Source organism: Papio anubis, chromosome 11 (genome assembly GCF_008728515.1).
Source record: "Papio anubis isolate 15944 chromosome 11, Panubis1.0, whole genome shotgun sequence".
Taxonomy (NCBI): Eukaryota; Metazoa; Chordata; class Mammalia; order Primates; family Cercopithecidae; genus Papio; species Papio anubis.
The window spans coordinates 72,672,385-72,696,840 of record NC_044986.1 but is presented as its reverse complement, the minus strand read 5'-3'; the positions used below and the strand labels follow the sequence as shown (position 1 = coordinate 72,696,840).

The following is a 24,456-nucleotide window of genomic DNA, read 5'->3' as shown; positions in this document are numbered from 1 at the left end:
GCAGCAAAGCTGCAGACCTTTGCAGTGAGTGCTACAGCTCATGAAGGCTGTAAAATTAAGGACCCCAAAAATGAGCAACGGTAAGATTTATCATAAAGAGCGGAAGAACAAACCCACAGTGTTAAAGGGAACCCAAGCCGATTGCTACTGCTGGCTCCAGCAGCCTGCTTTTATTCCTCTATCTGACCCCACCCACATCCTGTTGATTGGTCCATTTTACAGAGAGCTGATTGGTCTGTTTTGACAGAGTGCTGATTGGTGCGTTTACAATCCCTGAGCTAGACACAGAGTGCTGATTGGTGTATTTACAATCCTCTAGCTAGATGTAAAATTTCTCCCAGTCCCCGCTAGATTAGCTAGACACAGAGCACTGATTGGTGCGTTTACACACCTTGAGCTAGACACAGAGTGCTGACTGGTGCATCTACAATCCTTTAGCTAGACATAAAAGTTCTCCAAGTCCCCACCAGATTAGCTAAATACAGAGTGCTGTTTGGTGCATCTACAATCCTAAGGCTAGATATAAAAGTTCTCCAAGTCCCCATCTGACTCAGGAACCTAGCTGGCTTCCCCTATCAGATACCACACCAGGACGGGGCAGAGCTGCCCACCAGTCCCATGCAGTTCGCCTGCACTCCTCAGCCCTTGGGTGGTTGATGGCACCTGGCTCCACAGAGGAGGGGATGGCGCCCGTCGGGGAGGCTCGGGCCATGCAGGAGCCCACTGTGGGGGGCTGGGGCATGGTGGGCTCCAGGTCTCGAGCCCTGCCCCGCAGCAGGCAGCTGAGGCCCGGTGAGAATTCGAGGGTGGTGTGGGCGGGCCGGCAGTGCTGGGGGACCTGGTGCAACCTCCGCAGCTGCTGGCCTGGGTGCTAAGCCCCTCGCTGCCGGGGGCTGGTGGGCTGGTGGCTCCCAGTGCAGGGCCCACCAAGCCCGTGTCCACCCGGAATTCACGCTGGCCTGCGAGCGCCACTGGCAGCCCTGGTTCCCGCCCGTGCCTCTGCCTCCACACCTCCCCGCAAGCTGAGGGAGCTGGCTCCGGCCTCAGCCAACCCAGAGAGGGGCTCCCACAGTGCAGCAGCAGGCTGAAGGGCTCCTCAAGTGTGGCCAGAGTGGACCCCGAGTCTGAGGAGGCACTGAGAGCAAGCGAGGGCCACCAGCAGGTTGTCACCTCTCACCTTGTTCAGGGAAGTAGGCCTAGATTAAGTTGAGTAAACCTTCACATGTAGATCTACCATGGAGCTAATAAAGCTCATGCATCAAGGGCTTCTTGCTTGCATAGGCCCCTTCCAATGCCCTGGGAAAGACCCTGGTAATAGAGTCACATGATCATGTGATTTTTTTTTTTTTTTTTTTTTTTTTGGTAAAAGTAGGTAATTTACACTATAATCTGTGGAGATCACTGTCTCGCTCCACTAGGACTTCTTCTACCACATTTTCCCTTCAGTTGGGTGACAATGGGAGTGTCTATGGGAATCCCCACCTAAAGGGACATTGCGTAGGACTGACAATTATGACTCAGTGGGGGAATATTTGTACAATTTGCAGTCACTTCTGTGTCTAATTAAATTGTTCCAACAGTATCAGTAGGAATGGCTTTCAGTAATACTCTTACTATCCACCATATTAATACAAATATGCAGGGACCAACATAAAACTGATGGCAAAATGAATAACAAACTCATCAATTCAAAGAACATTTAAGATTCAGTTGTTAAGTGTATGTATACATGCCAAACATCGACACACACACACAACTTGAAATGTCCTGAAATCTTTTTTTTTTGAGACAAGGTCTCACTCTGTCGCCCATGCTGGAGTGCAATGGTGTGATCTCAGCTCACTACAACCTCTGCCTCCTGGGTTCAAGCGATTCTCGTGTCTCAGCCTCCCAAGTAGCTGGGATTATAGGCGCGCACCACCACACCCGGCTAATTTTTGTATTTTTAGTAGAGACCACGAACTCCTAACCTCAGGAGATCCACCTGCCTCAGCCTCCCAAAGTGCTGGGATTACAGGTGTGAGCCACTGTGCCTGGCTGAAATGTCCTGAAATCTTATACAACTCCTATCATATATGAAAGAAATGTGTAAGAGTTTCTCCAACATGTAATAATCCTAAAAGTTTTACCAATAATATAGTGGTGAAACTACCAACAACAAATGGTGAAACTGAAAGAAACATTTCTAAACTATTTTAAAAAATCAATTTTCGATCAACTATGCTAAAAGAGGGAATTATTCTCTCTAGAAAAAAATTACAAAATTTCACCAAATAATGAAGCTATGAGAGAATTTGCAGGAAAAAAGTAGGAAAAAAGTTTCTCTAGAGGCATATCTTCAGTAAAGATTGATACTTTTCTAGGTATTTTGACATCTGTGGAATTTATCAACTTAAAATTTTAAAATTTCCTTTGATACAGTTCTATTCCAAATAAATATCCATTTCATACCTAATTTTGCATTCCTAATTATATAGTCTTTAAGAGGGCTCCCTCAAATTACAGAGGTTTCACACTCCCCAAAACCTGGATCTGCCCCTGGGCAAAACCTGAATCTGCCCCTGGCCATGAAGAAGTGGATAATTTGAATGCTTTGATCATGGGACTTTCTTGGGCAAGGGGTCTGCAGGTTCCAAGAAGCTTCAGCCATCCTTTGCCAATGAATCCAAGAGATTTCTAAGAGCCAGCCTGCCTGCCTTTGGGTATTTTGTATGGCAGAAGTTCCATCTTCCTAAGCCTTTCATATACCTACTATAAATGATATATTTGGCTGAGTCAGGTGGTTTCTCCCAAATCCACACCAAGCAGGAAGCACTAGCACCTCCTCCCTGCATGCGTGCTGTAGACCAGCCCTTCACCTTTATGTTGATAGCACCACCAGAAGATAAAACATGAGAAGTTTTAATTGGTTTCTTCGTCTCCTGGGTCAGCAAGGACAAACACAGCCTTGTCTTGCCTGGTTTTGAGATCCAAGATAGAACTTGTCACATTTCTTTTTTGTCAAGATTCATAGAAAATTGACCAGAGGCAATCTGTGGAAGAAACCTGGTGTCCCTGGCTAATCAAGACCACTGCAGTGGGGATCATTTCAGGGATTCTCGTAAGGGTACCTTTTTTAAAAATGTGAAGCTACCTGGCACAGTTTCATCTCTCTCCAGCTGGGTTCCCAGCACACACCTGGCTTCCCTCAGCAAGTCTTCTCCGGGGTACTTAGCGTTGAGATTTTTTTCAGTGTTGTCTGTAGAAAGTTGCCATTGCGGAGCCCAGCTGTCATGGGGAGGCTTGCCAAGGGAGATTTTCTGCAGAGGGCCCAAGATCAAAGCAGCATCTTGCCTTGAAAGTTTGGAGCATGAGGGAGGAGGGAAGCCTTCCAGGGTGTTCCAGTTGTGCGGGTCCAAAGTTGTCTCCCAGGTGAGAATGGACACATCCCTCCCTCTGGGCTCAGCTGCGGGTCAAAGGGCAGCCTCCATAACTACTGGGATGATTTTAACCACAGCTAATCCTAATGCTGGGTTTTTGCATACTAAATATACAGCATAATGACATATCTCATTTTTATTCACATATATCAGAAATTTGTCGTGCCCAAATAACAATTAAGGAAACAGGGGTTAACGGTCACACAGCCAGTACATGATAGAGTCTGGATTTAAACACAGGCCCTAAAGAAACTGTATTTCTAGAGGAAAAAGTGACTCATAATTTCCTAACACAAAAGCAAAATTTAAACCACTGGAAAATGAGGGTTCCTACATGTTTCTGTGGGAGAACACAGGTGCCATCACCGGGCTATGTGCTGTGTACCTCAGATCCTTCCTTCCAATTTGGGCTGCTTCTTTTGAAGCATCGAGGCATTGACTAACAGTAAAATATGCCAAGAAATTGTAAAGTCTTTAACAAAGTGATTTCCCACATATTATACCATTTAAATCTCTCGACAATATGCTGAAGTGTGTGTTACCCATTTTATAAAGAAACTGAGGCCCCTGACAAGGTGTAGAGACTTTCCTAAGATGACACAGCAAATTTTTCCTAAGATGACACGGAAAATGGCTAAGGGAACTCCACTCCCACCTTTGACTTGCTGGAGTGGTCTCCGTGCCACCGCCCAGCTGTGTAACATGTAGCACCATACTTTCTTCCTGCTGGCACTATAATTCAAACTCATTGGCTATTCAGTACATGTGCTGAAGCAAAAAGGGAGACAGAAGATGAAGTGCGATTCCAAATAAAATCTGCTTATGTGCCCCACACACACGCCAAAAGGAAAGTAGAGGTGAATCATTTGATTGTGCAAAGGTTAAGTACCTACATTTTCCTGAATCTTCAGTTGGTCAACCTTACTTGGGGTTGATTATTCAGACATGATATGGCTGAGACCACTACCAAATATCCCACCCCTCCTGGTGGAAGAGTCAGGGATGGTGTGTGCATGCTCATGGATGGGCGTGTGTGTGTGTGTGTGTGTGTGTGTGAGAGAGAGAGAGAGAGAGCAGTGGGGAAGGGGTTCAAGTCCATAACCAGTGATTACCTGGCCAGACTCAATGAACCAAAGAAAGAAAATGAGATCCCTACAAACCAAGAAATGAAGAGGTAATCTCAGACAACCAGGCTTTCAGATATACCAGAGCAGGACATCAACACTGAGGGCTGAACACAATGAGAAAAAGGGCTGGTGGAAAAAGATGGGAGGTCCAGCAGGAGGTATGCAGATGGCAGGAAGGCATTGACTGATGAACACAGAAGGAATTTTCCAGATGTTGGGTCTGGGCTCTGGAATCTCTTTTAAGAGCGGACTCCTGGCAGCCCCAGCTGGGAGCAGGACCTTGCAGAAGCAGGCCCAGGACGCTGACTCCTCCTGTATCTGGGCTCCTCTCCTTGTACAATGATTGCCGCTCCTTTGGGTTTCAGAGTCTGGAGCTGGGAATCAGCATACCTGGGTTCTAGACTAAGCCCCACTACTGACAATCTATGTGACTTCAGAAAGCTCATGCACTCCTAGTTTTTCCATAAAAATGAGAAGAATTATTCACCAACAGTACCCAACTCATGGAATGCCATTAGGGCAATATTAAATTGTGCAAGTCAAAGAAGCATTCTACACTCAGAAGTATATCTGTACTCTGGCCTTGGTTATAATGTGACCCAAGTCAAACCAGATGAGTTTACACAATTCTCTAGGATAATAATAACAACAATAATAGTAACCCTTACATAGCACTTACTATGTTACTAGAATCTAATATGTCTGAGATACTTAGAATAATCTTCAAAACAACCTATGGGATGGGTACCAGCATTGTCTGCATTTTCAAAGGAAGCCAAAACATAGAGATGTTCAATCAATTGCCCAAGGCCATGCAGAAAAGTGGCAGGTTTAGGGTAGAAGCTCAGGAAGTCTGCCTTCAGAGCCTGTTGTTCTTAACCACTGTGTGATATTCCCTCTTGCTAAAGGATCAAAGAAGCCAATGACCCAAGTGGCCAGGGTCTAGGAACCTACAGCATTATTATAGACACATTTAACTGTGAGTTAAACCAAAGTGGAAAAGTCTAGATTTTACGTGGTAGGTGGGGTGAATAACCATTTTACATATGCCAAAAAACAAACCAAAAAAATTAAAAATGAAGCAAATTTCACAAAAGGATTCAAGATAAAACCTCATTTGGCAGCAAGCTTCCTAACATGTTTAAAGATTCAATTTACACAAAAGAGCTAATACTTTTTCAGGAGGTCAATAGTTACTTGTTTCTAGGGCTCCCTTTATCACAAATAGGAAGTAAAATCTTTTTTTTTTTTTTTTTTTTGGAGACGGAGTCTCGCTCTGTCTCCCAGGCTGGAGTGCAGTGGCCGGCCGGATCTCAGCTCACTGCAAGCTCCGCCTCCCGGGTCCACGTCATTCTCCTGCCTCAGCCTCCCGAGTAGCTGGGACTACAGGTGCCCGCCACCTCACCCGGCTAGTTTTTTTTGTATTTTTTAGTAGAGACGGGGTTTCACCGTGTTAGCCAGGATGGTCTCGATCTCCTGACCTCATGATCCACCCGTCTCGGCCTCCCAAAGTGCTGGGATTACAGGCATGAGCCACCGCGCCCGGCAGGAAGTAAAATCTTAAGGAGACAAGATGCCAATGCCAAGGTCTCCTGGGTAGATTGTTGCAGAAATGAGTTATGCCTCTTTATATGTACACTCTATGCAGTCCCCTCCCCAATTTGTTCTACAGTTGGTATGTGACTTGCTTTCATCATGGGATATTAACACATATGATATAAGTTGAACTTGAAGACTACTTGTACTACGGGGCTTGTGCTGTTAGAATACTCCTCCCATGTGAAGTGCCTTATGCTAGCCTGTTAGACACAGGTAGTTTAGCCAACACCCAGTACCAACCTCCAGACATATGAGTGAGGTCATCTTAGACCATCCAGCCCTAGTTGAGCCTCCAGGTAGATGTGGTTGCATGAGTGACCCAGGGTAAGACCCGCAGAAGAACCATCCTGCTGAGCCCTGGCCAAACATCTGATCCATAGAATTGTACATATTTGCTGTTTTAAGCCACTAAATGTTGGGGTGGATTATTATGCAGCAAAAGCTAATGTATAGAGCCCATATCTAAAGCATTTCATGGGGTAGCAATAACAATATGGAACATAGAAATTGTTGGAAAGCCTGCAACATTCTCACAGTTAGGTAGGAGAGTCATTTAGCTGAAAAAGTGGCATCAGAAGTGCTGAGTTGAGAAGAGAACATGTGCTGTTATTGCCTGATTTTTACCTACCTTTCTCTGTGACTTCTGAGTCAAGTAGATGGGGAAGTTGATCTTCACAATCACATTTGTAGAGCAGAGGAAAAAAAAGGAAAGAAGTCTGTTTAGAACATTCACTGATAAGAAATGTGCTACAACAGCACAGTGATATCACCAGTCAGGTTTATAGCCACACAGTGTCTTCTGCTTCAGTCCCTCCTAGGCTATTACCATTACTCCCTTAGCATTACTGCTACAGATTGGAGAAGCAAAGGCACAGAATAGGGAAAGGACTCAACCAAAGACAAAGAATACCTCTCAGCACTCTGAAGCCAAGAGGCCTGCTTATCTCTGGTGACAGCAATACAGAGAATAAAACCATCATCCAGTCCAATGTATTTCTTTAAAAATGAGAAACAGAAGCTCACGGAAGATAACTTGCTCAAGGCCACACCGCTAAATATGATTAAGCTGAGACGTGAACCAAAGTCCATGGAATCTAATATTCTACAGAGACCTGGGACATAGGATATGTCTGAAAATCCTTCTGTCCTTGATTGATTTGAGAATATTGGCCAAGTGATCATCTAAGACAGCCTAGAAAGCCATAAGACTACAATATTTTTCAAACAGTCATTGGGAAACTTGGTTGACTAATGGATATAAGAGAGGAAAATCCACCAAAATTTCATTATGACAAAGACTGTGAATTTACTTGCAGGCCCTCCCCTTCTACTTCTATCAAAGTGACAATTAATAGTGACCACAAGGAGCATATTTATAATACTATGGTCTGAATATTTGTTCTCCCCTCAAATTCATATGTTGAAATTCTAATCCCCAAAGTGATGGTATGTGGAGATGAGGCCTTTGGGAGGTGATTAGGTCATAAGGGTAGATCCCTCCGATGGGATCAGTGCCCCTATAAGAAGCAACTTGAAAAAGCTTGCTTTCTCTCTCTCTGCTATGTGATGATACAGCAAGAAAGTATCTTCACCAAGAAACCAACCATGCTGGCATCCTGATCACAAACCTCCAGCCTTCAGACTGTGAGAAATAAATGTTTGTTGTGTAAGCCACCTCATGTATGGTATTGTGCTATAGCAGCAAGAGCTGACTTAGACAATATCTTAGAGAATAAAGAAAACATTAACTTATGGCTTGAAGTATAAACAGTAGCTAACAAATACTTCTGCAAATCACTCTTAAATGCTGGCATATGCGTATGTGCTAAACCTTACATGTATATCTGATTTTATTTTATACTCTAGAGGAAAATGCCCTGGTTCCTTTTCTATTTCTAATTTATTTTATGAATGTGAACAAGTGATTTAACTACTCCAGGTCTCAAATGTTCCATCCAATAAAACAAAGCCATTGGACCACCGAGTCTGAAGCAACACAGTAGAATGCAGACATTGGACTTTGGACACAACACAGTTGACACTGAATCATCCGGGACATAGCATCTTGTTAATGTCTGGCTGTGTGCCTAGCCTCACCTCTTTCCATGTCTAGATAAACGGAAAAGACACACCCTTCTCACAGGGCTTGGTAAAGATGAATAACAACACACATAAGGAACCCAGCACCATGCCTCATTTCTAGGAGTGCTCAATAAGGAACAGCTAATGATAATCATGCATTCATCCCACAAATATTTATTGAGCTTGTACTTGGTGCCAGGCACTATTCTTTGTGTGAAGAACAGAGGAGTTAACAAAACCAAGGAAACTCCCTGTCCTATTGAGCTGGCATTCTAGTGCCGAGTAATCTACTACACTAACATTGCAGGAGCTAGGGGTCTTAGGTCGCAGCAGGGGTTCCCTGATTCCATTCCCACTACAGAATCCAGAGCAACTAGTGCCTGGAAGTCTCACCCTACGCTGGCTAGGTCCTTGCTTCCGTAGGGAAGGCCACATACTATCATGGGTCCCCTAGGCCTCCCATCAACAGCCCAGCATGGTATCCACCAGTGAGGGCATAGCCAGGCCTGGGCTTCACATGTCCCTGCCACCTTAGCTCCTTTCCCTCACCAAAACCGTTCCCCGAGCCTGCCCCAGAGCCTTCCAGAAACCTCCGAGGAGACGAAGTTTGCTTAGTGGCATTACCCAGGACTTCCCACCAGAGGTCGCCCTCCCACACAAGCCCAAGCAAACAGACAGGGCTTCGCCGCCTCTGCGGCGGTGACATTATTTTCTTTCTCTATTTTTATCTATTAAAAAGATTTCTTCACAGCCATAACTTAGATCCCTACACTAAAATGGAGCAACAGGAAGATATAATGGTGCATTTCATTTATGAATGACCTATAATAAATTACTCTGAAGTGTCCCGAGTGCCAGAAGACAGAACGCTTTGTCTGCCCACGAACTGTATTTCACATACTTTAATTTAGCTGACACATAAAACTCATTTGACATTTTGCAGGTATTTGTGCAGGGTGGGGTGGGGGGACGACTGTGGGGCTGGGTGGGGAGTGGGGGGCAGCGGGCAGAGGAAAGGATATTCGGTTCTTGTTGAGGGTTAAGGTATGCAGTCTGGGTAACTCTGGCAACACGAGGTCGTCCCCCAGCTGATTGTTGTCCAAGATGAGTTCCTCCAGGCTCCTGAATGCGCTCAGTCCTTCCAGTGACCTGCAATGACAAAGGCAACAGGAAAAATGATCCTGCACTAAATCAGGGAGGCCATTATGAGCCGAAATAAATATTTTAACCTTCCCTTTCAGGACTGGGAATAGTTTGGGCTTGGTGCCTGTCAGCAAAGTGAATGACAAGAATTAGTAGCAGGAGTCGGGGCGGGGGCGGCGGGGGAGAAGGGGCCGCTGGCACCCACCGCATCCTTCACGCATTGCCAACATGAAGGATGAGGGTCACTTAGTGAGTAGCCAGGATCCAAAACAAAGGGCTTCAGATACGGCCTGCAGGATAAATTTGTCAATGTCTTGTGCCTTCAGGCACCCAGCCTCGGCTGACCCTAACCTCCATTCCCAAGATAAATAACTCTGTCACAGTTCACCTTCATTCCCTGGACACAAATTCAAGTTGTCATCCATCATTCCTGCCCAGAAATATCATACCCTCTTACAATAATAAATATAACTTCAAGTATCATTTCTTAGCGGTTCTCCTCTGTACAGTCGTGGGGGAAACGGCAGGGAAGGCTTCCTTTCTCTGCGTTCACATCCTTTGACTTTTTTTTTCCCTCTGCCTTTTTTCTTTACTAATCACTTAATTTGCTTCTGCCCAGCATCCCAGTGGCTGCCCCAAAGGCAAGGCATCTGCGGAATTACATAATCACTCCGGTCTGAGAGGCCTTTTTCTTTTATTATTTCTTTTTATTTGTTTTTGCTGCGGGTGGGGAGACAGGGGTTGGCGGAATTGCTGCTTCAAAGCTCCTGGCCTGAAGTTACTGTTTTAATTTATGGAAAGTGGATTTCTCACTTAATTTTTGAAAGAAGTGTAGAGTGCAACCCTGTAGATGTTGAGGCAGTAAATAAAAAGGCAACTGAGAGAATTAAGTACCCGACTCCAGGAAAAAAAAAAAAAAAAAACAGAAAGGGAAAAAATAGCCTTGCTTATACACGTCGCTGAAAGTTAACTCTTAATTTTATGGGCTCTCATGAGTGTTGGGGGTGGAGGTGACACGGGGTAGTTGTGCACAAGTGCTTGCCTGGGCGCACACAGACATTAATTAAAGCAAGCCGGCCGGCGGAGGGGCTTACACAGAGACACAGACTCCCAGCTCGTTCACCTGCCAGACCCGGGAGATGTGCTGAGCCTGCACAGGCTGACAGCTGAGCTACGATGTGGACCGGAGGGAGACTCCTATGGGATGCCTGGCCATTCTATAAAATGACGAATCAGGGAGATGAGTCGTCCACACTATTCATTTACTGATAGTGCTTCCATTAGAGCCCCGTGTGCTTGTGTGTGCAATGTCTGCACATCTGCTGTGAGTGTGAACTTCAGCACCAGAGCTTTCCCAAGGCATCCATAGCTCCCTTGTGGGATCTCTGCCAAGAGGACTCCAAAATAGGGAGTCAATACTCGCGAGGTGTAAAATGTGTTGTAATTAAATCTGTAGATTCCACTGGGCGCAGAGCTCTGCCTGCATATTCCATTCCTGCCAGACCTCGGGATGGTCCCACCCAGGACTTGACTCCCAGAGCATGCCTGCTCCTCCAACCAACAGTGCCAGTCCCACCGAGGGAGGACACATTTTGGAGTAGGGGTCCAGAGGTCATCGCGTTCCATTTCCTCCTCCTTTCTCTTTTGCCTCTTGGTTCCTAGAGGCAAAACACAACTTATGAGGATAAATGCTTGAAGGGCTGGATATCCCATTTATCCTGATGTGATGATTACACATTGCATGCCTGTATCAAAATATCTCATGTGACCCATAAACATCTCTACCTGCTATGTACCCACAAAAAATACAAACAAAAAAAAATTGTAAAAACCCACAACGTACGCACATCTAGGCAGGAAGGTTTGGGACTTTGCCTCCGCTCCTCCATTTCCTGTTGTGTGAATTCGGGCCTGTCAATAGCCCATCTGAACTCTACTGTTCTGTGTTCCTTCCAGCTCATAGGATCTTGTAGAGAATAAGTGAACGATGGCTAACTGGTTAGTAGCATACGCTGTTGTTTTTTTGTTTTTGTTTTTTTTTCTTTTCCTTCCTCCTTTTATTCACTGTTTGTTTCCTGATGCCCTGACCCTGGGGGTGTGTTTGGAATGCAGTGGACAGGCCCATGAACAAACCCACAGAGGAGGCGTGCCGGAAGTCAGGCTTGTGCAGGGGACTTTCGGGCTCTTCTGAAGTCCCTCCACTAGGTGTTAGGGAGTGATGTGCCAAAAGGCTTCTCAGGACTGGGCCTGTTTGCCACTAGGGGAGGTGAGGCCACTTCCCCTTAGGGAGCCTTACGGGTGGCTAATAGGACCTTCGTGCACAAACATCAGTTGGGCTCTGCTCAAAGGCAGCATCCAAATACATTGCTCCTAAGTTATGTTATGCAAATATTAGACTCTTCTGATGAAAATCAGCAAATGGTTGGCAACTGGCAAGCAGAAGAAAGTTCCTTTCCAAAAGTGCTCCAGGGAGGCATAAAGCAAAATGACACAGCATGAAGATGGGGAGAGCCCAGGAGCACCAAGGAAGCGCCCACCTCCATCCAGACAGCCTTTCTTCCCTTGCAGGGTGGGCTATGGGGCAGAACCCCGCACCAGAGTGAAACCTCCCAGAAGAGCTGGGAAGATCAGTCTCAAATCCCCTGTCACCTGCCTGGTTTTGAGACTCTTTTTGCCATGTGACGTTATTAGCTGCTCAGTAAAAAGAGAACCATATTACATGGGTGACTGCTAATGAATAAATCCCTGTTTTCATGTTATCAGTGTGGTGTGCTCCTGGGGATTTAATCAGCTAGATCCAGAGCTGAGGGCCGGGGCACCGAAGTCAGGGGGCAGAGAACATAGTGAATGGAGGTACTGGGGAGGACAGGTTTTGGGAGGTCCCAGCTGGCACATGGATGACAATACACATACACCTGGGAGGAGGTGGCTTTAACCTTTACGTTGATTTTGTTTGTTTGTTTTTACTGTTGTTTTCTAGGGAGAAATAGGAGAAACAATATGTGTGTAGATCTTTGAGTTCATTCCCCTATATGCCAGATGCCTGCAAATATGTGCTGTTAAATAAAATGACAATTTGTCTGCTATCATCTTGTGTATGAACAGCAAAATGCACCCCAAAACCAGATCCCCCGTGGAGACACCGACTGTCAGTCCAGCATCACTCGCCAGCTTCCCGGGGCAGTGCGATGTCTGAGGCATGGACTGGGGGCTGGTAGGAGAGAGCAAGGTTTCACCCAGGACCTAGGCACAGCCAGCTGGAGGGAGATCATCCAGGCCTGGATTGTTCTGGAAACCGAATCAGCACCCCTGGAACTCCCTGCAGGCTGCCTGCCTCCCCCTCCACCAGCAGCAACGCAGCCAGGATCTCACGCACAGGTACCATCCTCTTACCTCCTTCCCTCATTCCCAGGGCTCTGCCTGGGCTCCCCCAGGAGCTGCAGCAGCTGCTGGGAGCATCCCAGTGCCTTTTCCAAAGTCACATCAAAATGACAAAACATCACAACGCATTGGGCTCCAGTGGATTCAAACAGAGAGAACTTTTAAGTTTCCACTGTAATTAACCCTATCCTCGTTAAGATAATTATGATCAAGCTTCCTGTCAGAGTTAATATCCCAACATCATCGCCTGTGGCTCACACTCTGCCCTCATTAGCTTATGAAAACAGCAGCGCTGAACGGGCGTGCAGCCCTGCCCAGGCCAGGCCAGTGGCTGGCATGGGGGGACCTCGGGTTGGGGACCAGGGGCCCCACAGAAGGGCCACCCCTTGAGCCCCAGTCCCTTCTGCTCCTGGGTGGGCACAAATCAGTGACCTTCATCCTTTCCCTGCAAATGAGCCACTCACCAGAATGGAGGGGAAGAGCCAGGACCCGGGCCCGGGTAGGGCTTGCAGGCTTGGGCAGGAGCCTCTAATTTGTAGCCATTCCTCCCTGCCCCTTGCCCAGCCAAACACCAGCCAGGACATTGTACCATTAAAACCACCAGAGGATGCTTCCAGAACCCCTGGATCAATCCTTGGATCTAGGCTATGCTAAGAATTCAATCTCTCCTCCCTCAGTTCCAGCCTATACCGGGGGTGACAGCGTTGCGCCAACATGAGATGGGCAGTGAACAGGGGAAACAGCTGACCACAGACCCTAAAACAAAAGTGTCAGTCTCTTTGGGACTACATTTGGCCCCAAATCCAGGAGCAAAGGCTAGGATGTTCTCAAGCCAATCAAGAAAGCAAGATCTCCACAGAGAAAGTCTTTACCCACTTCCTCAACTCTAAATATCCCTGCCCATATATATATATATATATATATTTTTTTTTTTTTTTTTTTTTTTTTTTTGAGACGGAGTCTCACTCTGTCGCCCAGGCTGGGGTGCAGTAGCCGGATCTCAGCTCACTGCAAGCTCCGCCTCCCGGGTCCACGCCATTCTCCTGCCTCAGCCTCCCAAGTAGCTTGGACTACAGGCGTCCGCCACCACGCCCGGCTAGTTTTTTGTATTTTTAGTAGAGACGGGGTTTCACCATGTTAGCCAGGATGGTCTCGATCTCCTGACCTTGTGATCCGCCCATCTTGGCCTCCCAAAGTGCTGGGATTACAGGCTTGAGCCACCGCACCCGGCCCCCTGCCTATATTTTTAACTGAGAAAATGGGGTGGCCATGGAAGTTCTAGAAGGCCTAACCTGGGTCTGATGTCTACCACCCTGGCTAGGTCCCCAGACCTGAAAGGGCTGGCTGCTGCCTGTTCTGTATGGATCTCTCTGATGATTTCTGCCTGCCCAGGCCCCTCTAAGAGGGGATCTCCCTGCAGCCTCCATACTTCCAGAAAGCTGTTAAGTGTACAGTGAGGGCTCAGTACTGCCTCATTCACTGAGCACTGTTCAGCCACAGCCTGGGAGTGTCTGAGAAAGAAACAGCCAATAAATCCAAGCATGGGACAGAGAGCAGGACCAGCGTACTGGCCAGTGGCTAGGAGGGCAGCCTCTCGACTCCTATTCTTTCAGAGGCCAGAATGCCTCCTCATGGTTTCCCTGGGGCCACGTGGCTGAGATCAGGAAAGAGTAACTAACATTCAGCAAGTCTGCACGGGAATTCCAGTTCTCAATATTAAAATATTTATGTTCTAAATATACCAGTTCTAATATATATAGTATGTATAGTTGGCTGTGTATATTTTTCGGCCATTCAAGTCACATAGCCATATATGTATACACACACACACACACACACAAAAATAATTATATACATCAACTAATCCACACCATAAATGTATCAAGATGAATATGTTCTAATATACCAGTTCTAAATATTAAATACCTCCTTCAGTAGGTAAATAATTGCAGCTCTGAGTGCCCTTCCTGTTACCCTGGCCACTCCTTGGCACCCCCAGACCTCTTCATAATCCAGAAACTAGGAGGCCGATGCCCACCACAGCCCAGGGGTACCATAGACCCTGCTCCAGCCAGCATCCATTCTAATTGGACAGTACAGTTGTTAAATTGTTTCAACATCACCCTTGAGAGCTGAAATAGTAACTTGTTCCTCTCCTATACTCCCCCCACCACTCCAACTGCAGGGCCTGGCACACAGCAGCTCCTTGGGAAATGTCTGCAAATCAACTTCCCACAAAGGCATGGCAAAAGCTACAAGGACAGGACAAGTGACCAAAAGTCACCTGGTGGAAAATGAAGGGAGAAAACAGAGAATTGATGAGGAATGATGTGACCACTCATATCCCACTAAATGGTCCAGTGGCAGCACAGACATTTTTATTTTTTTGAGACGGAGTCTCGCTCTGTCACCAGGCTGGAGTGCAGTGGTGCAATCTCGCTCACTGCAACCTCCGCCTCCCGGGTTCAAGTGATTCTCCTGCCTCAGCCTCCTGAGTAGCTGGCATTACAGGCATGCGTCACCAAACCCGGCTAATTTTTGTAATTTTCGTAGAGACAGGGTTTCACCATGTTGGCCAGGATGGTCTCAATCTCCTGGCCTTATAATCTGCCCGCCTCGGCCTCCCAAAGTGCTGGGATTACAGGCGTGAGCCACCGCACCCGGCCAGCACAGACATTTTCATTTTTATAGACCTATACATTTTGATAATTTGTTTACCTAGTCCTGGAAGAGACATTCTTTTTTTCCATAAAACTCTTTGTATATGCTTAAATGTATGGATAAAGACATAGATATGTAACTCTATATATTACTATATATATTATACATGTTATATATTAGTATATATAGTATGCATAGTTGGCTGTGTACATTTTTTGGCCATTCAAGTCACATAGCCATATATATACACACACACACACACAAATAATTATATAAATCAACTAATCCACACCATAAGTGTATCAAGATGAATAGAAAAGTCTTTAAGAAATAGAAGAACATGAAAAAGGTTCGGGCTATGTGAAACAGAACGTACACTGACATCACAAGGGATTGCATCCAGCCTGGGCAACATAGTAAGACACCATTTCTAAAACATAAAAAATAGCCTGGTATGATGGTGTGAGCCTGCAGTCCCAACTATTCAGTAGGCTGAGGCAAGAGAATCGCTTGAGCCCAGGAGGTCCAGGCTACAGTGAGCTATGGTCATGTCACTGCACTCCAGCCTGGGCAACAGAGTGAGACTTCATTGCTAAACAATAACAACAAAAAAAGAGGCAGTGGGTTACATGACTTTGGGGTCAAAGTCAACCCCAAAGCTCTACTGAGACCCCAACATGATGAGTAATCCCTGAACTGCAGAGAGTAAAATTCAACACTCGTCTGAGAGACCTGAATCCAAGACCAGTCAAAAAGCTTAAGTATTAACAGTTAACTAGGTCTGAAGTCCCCTGCACCATATCTAAGAATATTAAGAAAACTTTCAAATATGATGCCTAAAGAATGAGTAATGAATAATTAGTAATGGAGAATAAGGAGCTAGAAGCTCTTGGAATTAATGTTACTTGAAAAAGGAGGTAAGAGGGTAGATTCTCCTATTTTGGACACATGAGGTTATATGATTACCCATATGAAATTCTGGTCAGATGATAACTCTCAGGAACCGGTATTTGCTTGCTGTAGGACAACATGAATAACGTATCTGATCATGTTATCCTTTTTACTTTTGCTACCAAGAAGCTCAGAGGTAAACTGTGACCCAGTTGTAAAAAGGTAATCCTTCATGATAACCATACCTGCTTTCTAACTTCATTTGTAAAGGCTTATACTTTTTTCACAGCTTTGGTATTTCATTTATCTATATATTGCTTTTTTATTTTATTGATTCTAATAAGCTAGCCCAAACCTTTGTAGAATAAGGTAGGATATATATATCAATAAAATAGAATATAGATTCTCAAACAGGCAGATTCTGCACATTAAGGAAAAGTTTTGCGAGACCAGTTGTTAATGGAGATACTCATGTAGGAATAAAGAAGATATATATTGTATTCAGAGTTCGAAATGGTTGGCCAGGCATGGTGGCTCACGCCTGTAATCCCAGCACTTTGGGAGGCCGAGGAGGGTGGATCACGAGGTCAAGAGATCTAGACCATCCTGGCCAACATGGTGAAACCTCGTCTCTACTAAAAATACAAAAATTAGCTGCACGTGGTGGTGTGTGCCTGTAGTCCCAGCTATTCTGGAGGCTGAGGCAGGAGAATTGCTTGAACCTAGGAGGCAGAGGTGACAGTGAGCTGAGATCGTGCCACTGTACTCCGGCCTGGCAACAGAGCGAGACTCTGTCTCAAAAAAAAAAAAAAAAAAAAAGGCTTTGAATAAGCTTCTCATAATATCTTTGTGACAGGAAGGCAAAAAGTAGGCTAGAAAATGACAATCTTAGGTAGAGGCATAACTGCTTCAAAAATGTACCTGAAGAATACTGATTAATGGCTCAAATTGCTCTATGGGTAGATTCTAGGGATTTTGACCCTGCTTTTTTGTTTTTTATTGTTTTTGTTTTTTTGCCAGTGACTTGGTTAAGGAGATGTGTATCACATTTATGGGGCACAGGACCCTAAAAAGATATTAAGAAAGATCCAAAATGATTCTGTGAGAATCAACCATTGTTTCAGCTCAATAAGATGAAATTTCACAATATCTAATGTAAACTAAATAATAAAGTTCAACTATCCAAAAATATTTACTGAAAAAAATTAAAAGGCAAATGAAAATTGGGAAAATATTTTCAACCCCTCTAACAGTCTAAGATTTAACACCCTCAACATGGAAAGAGCTTTTATAAATCATTAAGGAAAACATGAAGCTCTAATAGAAAAATGATCAAAAACCTTGGATGGAAAATTCACAAGGAAATTTGTCAATAATAAAAATATGGGAGAAATTTTCAGCTTTATTAGAAATCTAGAATATTCAAATAAAAATAGTTACATCCTTTTCTTAGATTTTAAGATTTAAGATAGTTTTGTCAAGCTTTTACTTCAAACAAATGGAAGACTAATGAGACAGTGAAATTGCTGGATGGTAACTTATATTAAAAGTCTTAAAAATAATTACCTTTTCATCCACCAATTCCAATTCCAATAATTTATTCAGTAAATATCAAAGATGTGTATAAGTTTATGTACAAGTTTGTTCACTACAGCATTATTTACAATAACTGCAAACAAGCCTAAATGCCCAAGGATTGAAGAATGATTAAATAAAGCTCAATAGATCTGTACCATAAAATACTATGCAGGAATTAAAAATAATATTGTAGGCAGGTATCTAATGAGCCAGTACAATTTTCATGCTATACATTTAAGTACCGCAAATTAAGTCACAATGTAATATGGTACACGCACTAAGATCTTATGCATGAAAATTAAAAGTCATCCATATGGTCCTCACCATTTTCCACACAAGTTTTAATTTGTGCCAAGCCTTTCTGGGCATTTTCTTCCATGTTAATGGTTAAGAATCATCAAAGTCATCTTTCTTAGTGGTTCTAGTTTACAAACTGCTGTTAATATACAATCTTGTACACAGAGATGTTATAACAATTCTGTACACACATACACAAACACACTTAAATGTATATATATATTTGTGTGTGTGTGTTACCTATCTATATCTCCCAGATACATACCATTAACCCCCAGGCAATGAGTTTATCAGTCATTTTTCAAATAGTTTTCTCTAGCTACTACATTTTCTATCATGAATATGCATTTTATAATCAGGAAAAACCACAGTTAATATTTCTTTTAAATAAAACAAGACAATTCCACATGCATAACATGTAGAAGCTTTAGAGAAAGAGCAGTGTCTGGGAAGAGGACTTAGTATGAATCGCCAGTGACCACCACAGAAGCAAATCTGATCCCAATCCACTCTACTACTTTCCTGGTCCCTAAGTGCCTGTGCCTGGAGCTTTGTTTGAATTCTGGGTGCCAGATTCAAAGGGGGATTTGCATTCAGAAACACCACCCAAGGAGAACCACCAGGAGGTGAAGGGTGTAAGAAACAGTGATTGAGACAGTTAAGGTTGCTTAACCAGGATCAGAGAAATCTTAGTCATTTCAAAGTCCTAAGTCTACAGGGTTCCAGAATGCAGAATCAAAAACAAATAGAAAATTATATAAGCTGGGAGGAAATGTCTTGAATCAATTTTTTGAAACTTGTCAAAATGGAGAAGCTGTTTACTAAAGGATGAGCTGCCCTGAGAGCCACTATACTTACTTGAACAGAGGCTAAAGTCATGGAGAATGTTTAGAGGGAATTTCTGCATAGAGATCAGATTCGATGACCTCTAATATTCTATCCAGATACTGTGGTTATCTGACTGGAGCTCCTTCCTTTGTAACCACAGTTTATAAGGGCTGTTAAGTCAGTTCTGCTCTGCCAAAGGGTCCCTTATGAGTCAGTCTGGTAGGAAGAGGGTAGCAGAGTTTCAGCACACTAAACTCTGTGCCTCATTCTTTTAGCTGGGACTGTGCAAGGCTTCTTTAATATTTTCCTAACTATGGGAAGGGTGTAACATGTGCCCATAATAACAAGGCACATGTTAGCATCCTGACCTCTTACAGAATGTAAACTACATACTAGAGCTACAGCCCTATCCATGTAAAATATGCCCTGTTACAGTCTTCTTATAGACTCATAGACTTTGAATCCTAGAGGAATTTTAGGCTCTTCCACTCTCCCCCCACTTCACAGAAGATGACTAATGTCCCGAGAGGTAAAGTGGCCTACCTGAAAACACACATGAGTCACCAGGCCACATTTAGAACCTGTGTACATAAAGTGCAGTGCTTCCCAACTATGTTAAACTACCTCTACATACTTTCTCACTGTGGTCCAGAAATGGAATTTCACCATCGCAACATGCTTTACCCAAACATTATATGTAGCTTTGTAACCCATTCATTGTATGTCCTCAATTATAAATACAATGATGAACCTAAATGGTTTTCAAGTTATTTTTCCTTTCACTCTGTACTCCATGGATCTTCCTAGAACAATCTCCCAAAGAGCTAATTCTTAGAGTTTTTTTCCTTTGAAGTATGCATTAGGTGGAACTGGGTTGAGATTTATCCACTAATGATCCCCTTGGGGTGCACCTCTATAGCTTATTAATTCATTCATTTATAAAAATGTATTGAGTGCCAACTCCATGCTTAGTACCTTGCTAGTCTCTGGAGCTACAAAGATGACTGTGCAATAGTCCCCTACTATTAAGTAGTAGGTATAGACGGGGAAGCAGTTGCCAGATAATGCAGGGTAATAGATTGGGATGAGTAGTGCTACTCTGAGAAGGGGCTGGGGCTGGTGAAGGAGATGGGCTTGAGCTAAGTCTCAATGCAAATGAATTCTAATCTTTTGAGCATCTGCTGATACTTTATTCCCCATTTGGTGGTGAGGGAACATAAGGAAAAGAGATAACTTGATCCTGGCACTCAAGTAAGCTACAGTCCAGAAAGCTGATTTGCTACTAAAAAGCATGGGGTGTGGTATTCACTTCCAGCATGACAGGAATTCAGTGAGCACGAGCATCTGGTGATACAAATGATGCACAAGTCGTGGAATCTGCTCCCAATGCTCTTACCATCTATGAAGGAGAGAGAGACGCTGGGCTTGGAATAAGGGGACACCATACAGGACAGCGTATCAGTAAGCGGCATGGATATGACGGGCTCTGGAAGTTGAGAGGAAAGCAATGAGGGCTGTAGTAAGCCCTTTCTGTTTTTGGCCCATCCATCCTATGCTTGTACTGAAGATATTATAGCAAGTCCCTAAGGACAGAGACAAGGACCAGGTATCTCTCCATGTACATACTAGATGAAGGACAGCCTCCATATCTTGCTCCCATCATTCTCCTTCTTTGGGCTATCCTTCCTCCTCAAAGCAAATCTTTCCTGTCTTTTTCCCACCCTGGTGACAGGGTTTGGCCTGGGCTTTGACTATGTCTCTGAAATTATTTTGATTCACGGCTTGAGATTTTACAAAACCGCACATGCACTCATGGAGCCTGTGGCCTTGGGATCTTGTTTGTTTTTAAGAGTCTAAAGAGTGAGTTTGTTTGGCGGGTTCTATAAATGGGGGTTTTCTTTGCTAGGGAGATGTGAGAGAGTGGACACGGTGTACCGCAGCCACGGTATGTGTGCACCTCACCATGGGGCGCAATGCAGAGCCTGGTGGGGGAGGCGCCCACAGCCATTGGGCAAACATATGTTGGGCCAAGAACACTGCTCCTCAACCTCATGAACTGTTTGCTTGAAAGATAACAGTGTCTCTTCTACACAAGCCTTTCACCACCCTCCATAAAGGGAATTTTTAATTCAACAGATGGTGTCTACTCATTGCAAGCCAACCAGAAAAGGAGACATTTACACGGCTGGGTCTCAAGGCCCCAGGGACCCCGAGGGCCCCTAATCAAATACTTGCCCAAAGACCAGCTCCCCACGGGCAGGGGCCCCCTGGAATGGACTCAGGCCAGGAAAGCCAGTAAAAACGTGCCAACTGTTGATTCTGTAAGGTCCCAATTGGCTGAAAAAGGTGAAAACATGTTTTCTGTCCCAGACTACAAGATAGCTTTATATCTCCAGCAGGAAAAAGGCCCCAGGAGATATGGTGACCTCCAAAAGTGGCGTGCTTCTGGAACCGTTTTCTTTCTTCCAAAATAGCTCTAGCTCTATGGTTCACAAAACCTCTCAAAGAATAATTTGGTGAGCTTTGCTTTCCAGATCCTCTTATGGCAGGTCCTGAGCCCTGTGTACTTGCACCTAAGAATGCTAGGGACAGAGAAGAGATCAACTGTTTCCAGTTGTGCAGCATGGAGAAAAAGAGATTTTCCCAGCACTGAACCAAGGCTATTTCCTCTGTGTCTGCCTCTGGTTATCTGACTGCTGCTCATGGCAGCAGAAAGCCAGTACAGTGTTTTCACAGGGAACGTGTTGTTCGAATGAGGAATATCTTGTCAACTCAGTGAGGCCAAACACAAATGAGGTCGATGAACACACAGCATAAGACCACTCCATTTAGAGGCATCAGCTCTGTTTTCAAGTCCTGGTTTTGTGGTCTAAGACTTTGGGAAAAATAACACTTGCAAAATGTAACTTTCTAATCTTTCAAAGTGGCAGAAAATCCCTGACCTGTCCAATTTGCAGATATCAGAATGGGGATCAGCCTAGATATAGTACATGAAGACAAACCTAGATCAATTGCTGTTTAGCTGAAAGATTGTTTTTGAAAAATAAATGTGGATATTTTCTTTTCAAAGGAAGAAATTAGTTGCCTCAGAAAAGGATGCAGGTCAGTGGCTAAACCTCCAAAAGAAATACTGATATGTTTCAGAGTCATCTGAATGCTTAGGGAGATGGCAGCTTGGGAGAGCCTCTGTCTTAGGAACAACCAGGGAACCTGATCTGGGTCCTGCCTTGGTTAGCATCTTGCTGCAGTATTTCAGTCAAACCCTTGCCCCTGTGGGCCTCACTGTACTTTTTTGTAAACTAAAGAGGCTAGACTAGATTATTTTGGAGGTCTCTTCATTTTTAAACATCCCATGCACTAAAGTGGGTTGCAAGATGAAAACTCTCAAAGTTTTATCATTGCCTTAATTGTTCCACCATTCAGTAAAAAGTTCAGCATGAGACTGGCAGACTATCCCTAACCCTCAGATGGCCAAAAAGATGGGGGTCAGAGAGCAGGGCATGTTTCAAGCCTCAAGTATGAAATCTGATTAATAAAAATGATCTGGGGAAGGGGAAAGTTAGGGGAGAAAAGAACTCCCCCCTGCTTTTCTTCATCTTTCATAGCAACCCAAACTAGGAAGTAAGAGGCAAAACGTCACACGCTTAGAGGGCAAAAGATAAATGTTTGATGAATTGACCATTGGTTGTGAAGTGATGGGCTTTGTATGTGCATAATGGCTGAGCTGCTTTTCCAAGCCGATCGCCTGCCAAGATAAGAAGCCATAATGGATGGACCTTGAGATGCCCTGGACAGAGGCAGCTTTAATTTGACTGGTTTTAATAAAATTAATTCTTAAAAAAAAAAAAAAAAGAAGATGGCAGAAGGAAGAAGATAGTAATTTGAAGAGATCAGAAAGGCTGAGAATTATATATACAGAGAGTAGACATTAACTATTGGTTTTTCCATTCATTGCGCTAGTCAAGTAAGCATAAGAAGAAAGTTTGATCTTACTACCTCTATAAGTCGTCAAAAAGTTTATAGGTGCCCAGCATTGTCCATTGTCCAAACAGAGATGCTTGTGATACAGAAATTAAACAGACTTATTGAATAGAAAGGTACTCTAACAACCACAGACTGGATCCTTCATTCATTTATTTATTCTTCTTACAGCAAATATTTATTGAGCATTCCCTAGCCAGGCCCAGGATAAATAAATTAGGTTTTCTCCCATCCCACGTGGAGCTGGTGGAGCAATGAGGCCTGGTGGGGAAGGCTTTCCTTGCAAAGTAAGGAAGATTATTCTGGTCTAAGGACTCCTACCATGCTAGGTGCTCTCTGCCAGGCAGCCAGATCTGCACATCCTCGCACTCTGGCCCCTGAGGCTAATTGCCCATTTCTCCCTGATTTGGTGGTATTTACTCCTTGATATGGTGCCTTGGCCCTACATTTGTGTTTGCCTTCACTTAGTTGACAAGATCAAGATAGTCTCCATTAGAACAACATGATGCTTGTGAAAACATCATAAGGCCAAGAGCAGCAATCAGACAACTAGAGAGGCAGATGGAAGAAAAGAGTTATAGTTGAGCCCCAGGAAAAATTCTAGCTGTGCCCGTGAGTCAATTACTGGTGGACCTTTGTTTCTTCCATATACAAAATGCGGGGTTAGAGCAGGTGACTGGCTCCATCTTTTGACTAACTTTTATTTGAGGCCTTCTATGAATTAGATACTCTGCCAGGCACTAGGAGTACAATCCTGTCCTCCAAAAGCCCCAAATCTCACGAAACAAGGGCACAGATGACCATTAACTCAATGAGGTTTCAGTGCTTCTTCTGCTTCCAAGTGACCTCAAAAGGTCTCTAAGGTCTCTTCTAATATCCAAATATCTTAAGATTAGTATCCTCACCTCCACTTTTCTTTGACTTTTAAGATAACGTCCAGAATTGCAAAGAAGTTTGGTTATTCATGCACTGAAATGGTCACCTTCCAGATTATCATGCATTTTTTCCAGTGTCAGGAGGACACTTTTCCTTTCTGCTTAGGAAAAAGCCTATGCAAAGTGCAACACTGAAAAAATGTCTTCCCCCTGCTCCCGCCTCTGCAAGTATACATTTTTCCATAACTGTAAAAGGAAAGTCACTCATTACTAAACAGCTCAGCAAGGCTCACACTATTGGAGAATATAAAGTTTTATGAGCAGGTCTCTCCTTCTCTCTCTGGGTGTAAGTGAGAAAGTGAGTGAGAGAAAAAGCCGGAGAGGCCTGGCTGAGGAGTCCAGGGTGAATTATAGACTGCCGCTCAAGATTCACAGCTCTTCGTGGTAGGAGGTTAATATTCTCACATGTCATTAGGTCTGCTGGCTCTCCTGATGGTTCATTGAAGCAGGCAGCAAATTATTTCCTCATGCTGCAGAGGACAGCACACTTCAAAGCAAGGAAACTCAGGTCAGGACAGGCCTCTTGGTGGATTA

The 24,456-nt window shown here is 44.2% G+C and overlaps 1 protein-coding gene across 9 annotated transcripts in view; it reads right to left on the bottom strand.

The window, feature by feature from the left end:
- LRMDA (leucine rich melanocyte differentiation associated) overlaps positions 1-24,456 on the bottom strand; it is a 1,152,373-nt gene that overhangs the window by 517,500 nt on the left and 610,417 nt on the right. For all 9 annotated transcript variants that reach the window (XR_002524551.2, XR_002524550.2, XM_017944525.3 and 6 more), the window contains one exon: positions 9,250-9,376. Coding sequence is in view for 7 of the 9 variants with exons in the window: in XM_017944525.3 (XP_017800014.1) it covers positions 9,250-9,376 (127 nt within the window). In the remaining 2 variants the exon portion in view is untranslated. The remainder of the gene's footprint in view (positions 1-9,249; positions 9,377-24,456) is intronic.